Consider the following 10,655-nt stretch of genomic DNA (forward strand, 5'->3'; position numbering starts at 1 on the left):
ATTGGTCTGGGAAACGTTTTGTATGCTCTGGTTAGTAAAGTGAGATTACCAGAGCAGGAGCTACGTAGGATGAGGTTAACAACTCTTGAAGCCTTGTTGGTGATGTTGTTGCAGGGGGCTTTGGCACTTTGGTCATTTGTTTCCTGATTGCTTCCCCGTTGCATATTTGACCCCTATAACCATCAGTAAGTGCTGTACCTCTTGATTCTTGACAAATGTGTCTTTTTCTTTTGTGTACACTGAGAGCATCTGCACCAATGACAAATTCCTTGTGTGTCCAATCCCACTTGGCCAAGAAAGAATTCTGTTCTATAAAGAATTCCATCCTCTTGTGCCCAAGGTGGCTTCCAAGGATTTAATCTCAAGGCTGCAGATTGTGATGATTAACTTGCAGGGCCAGGAGGTGCTGTATTTTGACTTAATAAAAGGCCATCGTGAAAATTGCTCCTTAGGTTGAAATTTTGCGCATGTATGTTTAATGTATACAACCAACCAAATTACAAGGTGTGAATTGGGGGAAAAAACAACCCCACAATCAGCACCATTCCATTATTTAAACTGAGGAAAAATGTTTTTAATTTTTAAGAAAATCCAGAAATATAGAACATTGTAAGTAGAGGAAGTATATCCTACACTTTCTTACATAAACGTTTCAGAAAATTGTTGTTACAATTCTCTTTTTTAGGCCTTCACAGAACAGGACAAATTTCATAGAAATCTCTGTAAAAGATAGAACTTGCCAATTTTCACAATTTCAAACAATAGCTTTAAAATTCTAGAATTAGAATTTTTCTTATACTGTTGAAAAAAAACTTGGCTTTCTTTTTCCTTCAAGTTGGTTCTCCCTCAAAACTTATACATTTAATTCCACAGCATATTATAAGTCAGTAGAAACTACCTCATTATTCCTCGGATGCATTAAATTCATTCCAGAAGTAGAAGAAATGTAAAGATTCTCACCAGCCTCTTTTCTCAGTGCAGAGGTTGGTAACTCTCTAAGTTTACTATTGGAGTTGCTACTATTACTACTGTTTCCGACCGCTAGGTGGCACTGTAGGAGTTCACAATAAATGTGTAGAGTATAATCTATCTATGGTTTGATTGATGGATTGATAGATGGATGGATAGATAGACAGCACTTGAACTATAAAACTATATCAACACAGCGATATTTTAAATATCCTCCAAATTACATGAGGTAAACAATTGTCCAAAGAAATGGTCTCAGACACAATTATCTGGTTCACAGTGTGTTTCTTCGCTCAGATCCGGGCAGGGGGTTCCGTTGTTGGCCGGCTGAAGAAGTACGTAACGAGTCCGTCTTTTCCTTCCTAGATTCCCACAGGTGCCACGGCAAAGGCCCCACGAAGACCACAGAGAGGTCTCACAATCCAAGGGTGTTTCTGCAGGAGAGAAGTAGTTTCAGGTTGTTTTACACGACTACGGGATGTTCAGCTTGGTTACGGACACAGCCAACGGGTTTAATTTTCTCCAAGACAAACAACGCAAGGTAAGTACAGTTGTACCTCTACCTATGAACGCCTCGACTTATGAACTTTTCTAAATAAGAATCGGGTGTTCAAGATTTTTTCGCCTCTTCTCAAGAACCATTTTCCACTTACAAACCCGAGCCTCCGAAACTGTAACCAGAAAAGGCAGGGAGAAGCCTCCATGGGGTCTTTCTAGGAATCTCCTGGGAGGAAACAGGGCTGGAAAAGGCAGGAAGAAGCCTCCGTGGGGCCTCTGTAGAAATCGCCTGGGAGGAAATAGGGCTGGAAAAGGCAGGGAGAAGCCTCTGTGGGGCCTCTCTAGGAATCTCCTGGGAGGAGACAGGGCCGGAAAAGGCAGGGCGAAGCCTCCGTGGAGCCTTTCCAGGAATCTCCTGGGAGGAAACAGGGCCTCCACCCTCCCTGTGGTTTCCCCAATCACACCCATTATTTGCTTTTACATTGATTCCTCTCCTCTCCTCACCTCAAAGAGATTCAATTTCCCTCTCGATTTACTATTACTGAACATCCAAAATATACTATTTAATTCTATGTACATACATATTACACACAGGCACACAGTATATAAACTGTATGAGTATGTACACACACACGCACAGTTCTTCTAAAATTATACGCATTCAACCTCATTTACTGTGATAGGAAAAACATACCTAGAGTCCTGAAGGGGGAAAAAAGAAAAAAAAAGAAAAAATTTTCTACTGATTCTGCATACTTGATCCTACCCATAGGAGCCCTTCACTGGTTGATGGAGCACCCATAACTTCTGCCAATGTAAGGACTGGGAAAACAAAGGATCTATCAAAAGATTTTATCAATTTCTCAAGTATTTCTACCCTTCGCCTTAAGTTCCTTCCTCCCATTTCCCCAATTTCATCCTGTACTCCCAAAAGGGAAGCTTGGAGGGTGTTGATTGCTAAAATATGTTCGATTTGCCCTTCAGGGCAGGCATGTCTTCTGTGGCTGAATAATTAAAACAAAACTTTCTCTTTATCTAGGAATAAAATCCTTACCCGAGACTGAATCCTCTACTTCGTTATGGGTGGCTGTGACATTTGGTTGCAAGAAGAGAAAGCTCAACTTCTTCCTTTTGAGTTTTGCCAAGGTCACCCGGGCAATCGGCGGCAGAGTCTTAAGTTTAGGGTAATAAAATGAGTTGGCAGGATGACTTGGAGAGGAACAAGTGATCTATGAAATCAAACAGGTATGAAAAGGAGGTGAGTTTAACCAACCAGAAATCACTGCAGTGCGGAAGAAACTTGCTGTTATTTTATCTATCTATCTCTTTCCAGTAGGACACAGTCTTTTCCTGAGGGGAGGCCGCCTGTCAGGCCAAAGGCCTTGCTGTTATTTTTTCTCTCTCTCCCGTAGGACAGAGTCTTTTTCTGAGGGGAAGCCGCCTGTCAGGCCGAAGACTCCAAATAAAATGGCTTCTGCCTGACAGATGGCTCCCCTCAGGAAAAGACTGTGTCCTATGGGAGTGAGAGACAGAAAATAACGTTAATTTTCCAATTCCTGTTTTCCACCTTCTATTCTTTACACATTTCATTCCTTCCCTCTAGCACTCAAACAACATCCCCAATCCTCTTCGGCCAATCATAGAAACACAGGGCTGGATGGGATTAATTTAATTTAATTTAATTTAATTTAATTTAATTTAATTTAATTTAATTTAATTTAATTTAATTTAATTTAATTTAATTTAATTTAATTTAATTTATTTAATTTAATTTAATTTAATTTAATTTAATTTAATTTAATTTAATTTAATTTAATTTAATTTAATTAATTTAATTTAATTTAATTTAATTTAATTTAATTTAATTTAATTTAATTTAATTTAATTTAATTTAATTTAATTTAATTTAATTTAAATTTAAATTTAAATTTAAATTTAAATTTAAATTTAAATTTAAATTTAAATTTAAATTTAAATTTAAATTTAAATTTAAATTTAAATTTAAATTTAAATTTAAATTTAAATTTAAATTTAAATTTAAATTTAAATTTAAATTTAATTTAAATTTAAATTTAAATTTAAATTTAAATTTAAATTTTAATTTAATTTAAATTTATAAGCCCTGAAGGTCTTTTACTCCAGCTCCAAAGCAGGAAATCTTTTTCCATCTTTCTTATTTATTTATTCATTCATTCATTCATTCATTCATTCATTTTTAATTGGACTTTTATGCCGCCCCTCTCCGAGGACTCGGGGCAGCTTACAACATATAAAATAACAATATACAGCACCCTGAACCCAATCAATACTTAATAATCGAAAACCCAAAGACCGTAAAAACACTCTCACCCATTCAACCCACTAACTCACATAACCTTCACTGGCCAGGGGCAGAAGTCTAAATAGCCCCAAGCCTGGCGACATCAATGAGTCTTAAGACTCTTACGGAAAGCGAGGAGGGTGGGGGCAGTACAAATCTCTGGTGAGAGCTGATTCCAGAGGGCCGGGGCCACCACAGAGAAGGCTCTTCCCCTGGGCTCTGCCAAGCAACGTTGTCTATTTGACGGGACCTGGTAGAAAGCCAACTCTGTGGGACCTGACCTGTTGCTGGGTTTCATGCGGCAGGAGGCAGTCCCGTAAGTAATCTGGTCCCATGCCATGTAGGGCTTTATAGGTCATCACCAACACTTTGAATTGAGTCTGGAAACCAATTGGTAGCCAATGCAGACCGCTGATTGTTGGAGAAACGTGGGCGTGTCTTGGAAGGGCTACAATTTGTAGCTTCCAAACATTCTTCAAAGGTAGCCCCATGTAGAGAGCATTGCAGTAGTCAAACCTCGAGGTGGTGAGGGCATGAGTGACCGAGTGATTTGTCTTGGATAAATGGTTATCATAATCTTTTCTTGAAGACCTCCAGGTGACTCTTGACCTGATGATATGCAATGGATCATCCCAAAAGTTGATAAAGAAACTTACTTTTGTGATTTTATCCCGCGGGATTGTGGCAAAATTGGGTGAGGAAAACGTAAAGCCGCTATCTGTTCCGGCATCATATGGAAATAAGTCTATGGAGATGCGGTTTTTCCAGCCTTTCTTGTTGCACAAATTAAAATTCTCAATCCCCACAAACCAGTCAGGGCTGGGCACGATTCGTACCGCAAGGGATACCTGGATATTTAGAAAAATATTCTTTGCTTCAAAAACCTGGACGCAGTGAGCAGAGTTCTCTCTAATTAAGATCATTTTAACAAACCACTTTATTTTATTTTATTTTATCTCTTTGTTTTGTCAAGTATATATTGGTGGTATACAAAGATATCACAATATTTACAGTACATGATACTAGTAAAAAAGAAACATTAGGACAGGGGACGGAAGGCCCGCTGGTGCACTTATGCACAGCCCTTACTAACCACTAGAATTAGGACAATCAAGGTGTTAATTATTTTCAAGTTATTTCAACTTATTTTCAAATCAATAAAAGAAATATTACTTTCCCGAGACGTTCACAGCAAGTTGGTAATAAAAACAGAGCGACGCTCTGCAGAGTGTGATAGATTAAACTTCCCAGACTATCATTAATATAAAGTGAAGCATTATTTTAATAAAGTTGAATTCATTGCTGCACGATTCGGAGAGCTGCGGTCTTCATAATGAGTTATATTTCACCGACGACCTTCTCAATAAATTAAAAGGTTTCCCCCAAATAATCTGGCTGTTTTATGGTAATAAAACATGTGGGTTGATAGACACGGACTTTAATGTTCAGCGCAACCAGTGCAGGAGAAAATGCCAAGACAAGATATATCCCTGCTTTGAATCCTCTGCTGGTTTTAATTGCTTGCAAATTTATGCAACCGTAATTAAAGAATAATAACTGCCTATCTTAAGTATAATGGACAAATGCCATATATTTTGGAGTATAAGACACACATTTTTCCTCCCTAAAAGAGGCTGATAATTTGGGTGCATCTTATACTCTGAATGTAGCTTTTTTCCCCAGCCCTAACTAGCTGCTAACAATCTTCCCAGCTCTTAACTTGCAGGCTCTTTCATTGTTTCTCTCTGTGAAGAATGTTTTCCAAGCCTTAAGTCTTTGCAGGTTTTTTTTCATTACTCTAACTTACTCTAAGTAAATTACGTTCCAGCCCTAACCAGGTGCTAACAATGTTCCCAACTCTTACCAGTTTGCAAGCTCTTTCATTGTTACTCTCTGTGAAGAATGTTTTTCAAACCTTGGTTTTTTTACTCTCTATTTGCTCCAGATGTTTCTTTCCAGCCCTAACCAGATACTACTAATGTACCCAAGCTCTTCCACTGTTACTCTCTGCAAAGAATGTTTTTCAAGCCCTAAGTCTTTGCAGGGTTTTTTCTTCCCCATTGGTCTAACTTGCTCCAAATGTTTCTTTCCAGCCATAACCAGGTGCTAACAATGTTCCCAGCTCTTACCCGGATACAAGCTCTCTCATTGTTACTCCCTGCAAAGAAGAATGTTCTCCAAGCCCTAAGTCTTTGCAGGGGGGGTTTCCATTGCTCTACTTGCTCCAACTGTTTCTTTCCAGGTGCTAATGATGTTCCCAGCTCTTATTGGCTTGCAAGCTCTTTCATTGTTACTGTCTCAGAATAAATTTTTTTAAGACCTTAACCAGGGCATAAAATAACATGCTGAAACTGACCAGACTAAGGACGCTGGCCAGATAAGCAGATTCAGTTCCCTATTTTCCTCCCCCCAAACTAAGGTGCGTCTTATATTCCAGTGCATCTTATACTCTGAAACATACGGTAATTCTTCAGTTCGTTTGCAGCTTTGCTGCTCCTTAAAAAAGCAAAGGCCAGGAGATGCTTTCAACTTACTAAGGGATGACCTGGGTCAACTTCAAAGAGAGTTGAGGTCTGCCCTGTTCCGGCGACCAGAGGAGACGCGGAGAAGATTCCATAAACGCTTTGCATTTTCTCTCCAGCTGCTTCAATTTCCTTCATGAGCATCCAGGGCTCCCCTCTCTCCACCAACTCGCGCATGCCGTTGCTCGCGTAGCCGTTGGCCTTCCACATGCCGTAGTCCGAGTTGTGGGCCACACCTGTCAATGGCGGGAGACACAAAAGACAGGGAAATGATGGGCTGCGCTGAAAGGAACAGATGGGCTTTGAGAAGTAAGTAAGCCCATAAAATCATCTGCTACAACGTCCTTCCTGTCAACGACTACTTCAGCTTCAACCACAATATTCGAGGACACAACAGATACAAACCTAAAGTAAACTGCCCCAAACTCGACTGCAGGTAATACGACTTTAGTAACCGAGTAGTTGATGCCTGGAACTCACTACCAGACTCTGTAGTATCGTCACCTAACCCCCAAAACTTTACCTTTACACTGTCCACTCTTGACATCTCCCGATTCCTACGTGGTCAGTAAAGGGTGTGCAAAAGTGCACCAGTGTGCCTTTCGTCCCCTGTCATAATGTTTCTCTCTTACTAGTATCTTGTACATAAACATTGTTATATCTTTATATACTACAAATACGTACTTGACTAAATAAATACAATAAAAAGAATTAAAAATAAAGAAGATTTGGAATATTATAAAATTTGGGGGAAATTATATGAATGGACTGAAATTAAGAAATAGTTAAAATAGATCATCCATCCATCTATCTTCTATCCATCATCCATCCATCTACAATCTATCTATCTATCTATCTATCTATCTATCTATCTATCTATCCAACCATCCACCCATCTATCTTCTATCCATCATCCATGTATCTGTCCGTCCATCCATCCCATCCATCCATCCATCCAATCCGTCCGTCCGTCCGTCCGTCCGTCCGTCCATCCGTCTGTCTGTCTGTCTATCATCTCTAAAAAGAAACCAGACTACCATAGAACATGATGGCTGGATACCATCAAAGCTGATCCCAGGCAGAGCATAGAACAACTCAAAGAAGTAAGTCAAGATCGGAAGATGCCCACAGGATCCGCAAGAATCGGACATGACCGAATAGATACCATCCTCATCTTCATCCTCCTCCCCCTGTCGGACACTCTTTTTGGGAGAAGGCAGGTGGTTTTCCTTACCCAGGAGAGAGGACCACTGCGCTGGGGGTCTATACAGTGGGTACTGCTTTGGGAAAGCTGCTTGGTTCCATTTCCCTTTGAAGACAATGCTGTAGGTCGTTGGTTCTTCTGCGCCACACAAGATCTCTCGCTCAAGGGGAACACAATCCACACAACCCAAGAGGGCCACCAGCAGCGCTGCGATTGTCTTCTCAGACCCATTCAGAAGTAGGGAGTTTCCCATTTCCTTGTCAACGGGGGGTTAAAAAAACACACAAATGAAAGAGAACCACAATTAGTGGATTCCACAGGTAAATGTGACATCTCTCCCTAGGCTCCATGAAAGAAATCAACAGAGATCACTTGAGACTTGTTCTGTCCGGCCCAGTTAATTAGCAGTAACTAAGCCCCAATGAAGACTCAAAAGCAAAGTCACTATGTATATTTGTCTATTTACAAAAAAACCGTGCTGGAAACAGTAATGACATCATAGGAATGTCAGTCTGACTGCCAAAAGTCCAGCGTTATTGGCCCAGCTGATAACAAGCATCCAAAAGAAAGTCATAAATTCATGTCATTAATTCTGAGTGGACAGACAAATGCCTTCCAAAACTAGGATTGCAGGATTGCAGAAGGATTTAAGAGAGAAACTCTTCAGCTGCTAGTTTTCTCTCTCTCCCCATAAAGGAACATTGAACTTCTGCAGTGGAAATTCCCATCGTCCTCCCCTTTTATACTATCTGTGATGACAAGCTATGTATAGAAGTATTCAATGCCCAGATCTACCTTGCTGGAGATATTCTTGTCTCCCTCACATTCTTCTTACCCTAGCATCTAATATGGGGTCCACAATATCCCCCTCCTCATCTGACTTTGACATTACCACAGCTGGGGGGTCTGCAGTCTCTAGAGGTTCCCCAGGCCCTACCTCTCCCTCACTCTCACTTTCCAATTCCTCTGATAAACCAACTGGCTTATGATACCCAGATGGACAAGGTTCATTCTCCTCAAAGTCCATGATGAAAGGAGCTGGATGCGAGCCAACCACAACAAGACCCAGAAGAATTTTTTAAAACATTCATGTAAAGAGGAAAGGTTACTTTCATCGTTTAATAGAGTTACAGAACAACAGAGTTGGAAAGGACCTTGGAGGTCTTCTCGTCCAGCTCCCTACCCAGGCAGGAAACCCTCTTCCATTACAGATAAATGATGGTCTAATTTCTTCAAAACCTCAGGTGTGGAGTAGCCACAACTTTTGGACAGAAGCTGTACCACTGATAAATTCCTGTTTTCTCTGCCAGGAAATTCATCCTTAGTTCTGCTTCTGTCCTGGATTATAATAAAAATAGTAATAATAATTGATAACAATAGGCTTTGAATAGGCTGGTTTGATTGTCTTATTCATTGTGTGATAAATTCCTTGTGGGTCCAATCACACTTGGCTAATCAATAATTCTCTTCTATTCTTCTCTCATTAGAATCATAAATGGGGCTTAATTCTGTCTCGCGACTGTTTCAGTACAAATAGCTAGAAGAATATAGTTTTAATAGGAAAGTGAACACACAATCTGAGGTTAGTTGTGGGAAAGATCAGAAGCAACGTGAGAAAAAATTATTTTGCTGAAAGAGCAGTAGATGCTTGGAATAAACTTCCAGCAGACGTGGCTGGTCAATCCGCAGGAACTGAATGTAAACCTGCCTGGGATAAACATAGATCCATCCTAAGATAAAACACAGGAAATAGTATAAGGGCAGATTAGATGGACCAGGAGGTCTTTTTCTGCCATCAATCTTCTGTGTTTCTCTGTTCCTAATATATAGCTGTCTTCTTCTTTACTTTCCTGAGACACAGTTGTTTAAAAATAAGATGAAGAAACAGCTCAGTTTAACCCATTCCAACTTGAATTCATTACCAGATGGCAGGGAAATGTTTGAGAAAACACCAGCAGAATTGAACATTGAAGGCAAAGAAACCTGCCCTGAGAAAATAAAACACTGAAGTTTAAACCTTCCTTTAAAAAAACAAAAAGCTTTTCTGCTTTAAGAGCAGAGCATAAATAACTGTAATCGCTGTACATTCATCATGAATACTTACGGGTTTTCCTCTGGCGCTGAGGCTGTGAGCAAAATAATTTCCTTTGTCTCCCAGTCTGGAAAAATCTGCAAAGGGGAAGAGAGGGAATCTTGCTATTTATGCCTGCAAAGGTCCCTTTCGTCCAACCAGGGCAGTGGTTTGTTTAAAAAAAAAAACCACACTCCCTGAACACATCTTGTGTTGCTGGAAACATCTGTATGGTTTTTGCCAGCTGTGGGGTAGGGGGAAAAAAACACAGCAAGAATGAACTACATTTCAACTTTTGCCTACAAGTTTTCCCCTCCGCCTGCAAAGGATTTTGGATCGATGGCATTTCTCCACACTGGCCTATAAGTTGCATAAAAAAAAGGTCGCTTCCATCACAAAATCCCTTTTCTGTGTGTGCATATTGTTGTCGGGTTAAGTTTTATGCCTTTCCCAAAAATCTGATTAAAATCCCTCCCTCCGATGGATCTGGGAGTTTATCTCTGAGTTAGGAAAGCGAAACCTCCAGAGAAAAATTCGGGGTTGTTTTGGAAAAAGGCTGCAATGCATCCGTGCATGTCACTTCATTCCTGAGTTGTATCTGGGTGGACAACATGGAGCAAACTGTGTGTGTGTGTGTGTGTGTTTATTTCTCTCTCTCTCTGTGTGTGTGTATAGAACTCTGAGGCTTTATTGTTATTCTTGATGCTCGTTGGGAATGATCAATTCAAAAATAAACCATGATAACATGATAACATAATAATACTAACTAAAGATCTAAGCGCCAAAGCCCACTGCAACAACATCGCCAAGAAGGCCTCAAGAGTTGTTAATCTAATCCTACGTAGCTTCTGCTCTGGAAATCTCACACTACTTACCAGAGATTACAAAACTTTCGCCAGACCCATCCTAGAATACAGCTCATCTGTTTGGAACCCATATCGCACCTCAGACATTAACACCCATGAAAATGTCCAAAGATACTTCACCAGAAGAGCCCTTCACTCCTCTACCCGTAACAGAATACCCAACGAAAATAGACTAACAATACTGGGTCTTGAAAGCTTAGAACTA

The 10,655-nt window shown here is 40.1% G+C and overlaps 1 protein-coding gene across 1 annotated transcript; it reads right to left on the minus strand.

The window, feature by feature from the left end:
• Nucleotides 1-448: 448 nt before the first annotated feature.
• Nucleotides 449-10,014, minus strand: SPON2 (spondin 2). Its single transcript, XM_070751886.1, has 7 exons — nt 9,888-10,014; nt 9,618-9,682; nt 7,544-7,769; nt 6,322-6,545; nt 4,444-4,635; nt 2,522-2,696; nt 449-1,403 (listed from the first exon to the last, which is right to left on the minus strand). The coding sequence occupies exons 1-7, from the start codon at nt 9,955-9,957 to the stop codon at nt 1,225-1,227; spliced, it is 1,131 nt and encodes a 376-aa protein (XP_070607987.1). The 5' UTR covers nt 9,958-10,014; the 3' UTR covers nt 449-1,224.
• Nucleotides 10,015-10,655: the final 641 nt, after the last annotated feature.

The sequence above is a fragment of the Erythrolamprus reginae genome, chromosome 4 (assembly GCF_031021105.1).
Source record: "Erythrolamprus reginae isolate rEryReg1 chromosome 4, rEryReg1.hap1, whole genome shotgun sequence".
Classification (NCBI taxonomy): domain Eukaryota; kingdom Metazoa; phylum Chordata; class Lepidosauria; order Squamata; family Dipsadidae; genus Erythrolamprus; species Erythrolamprus reginae.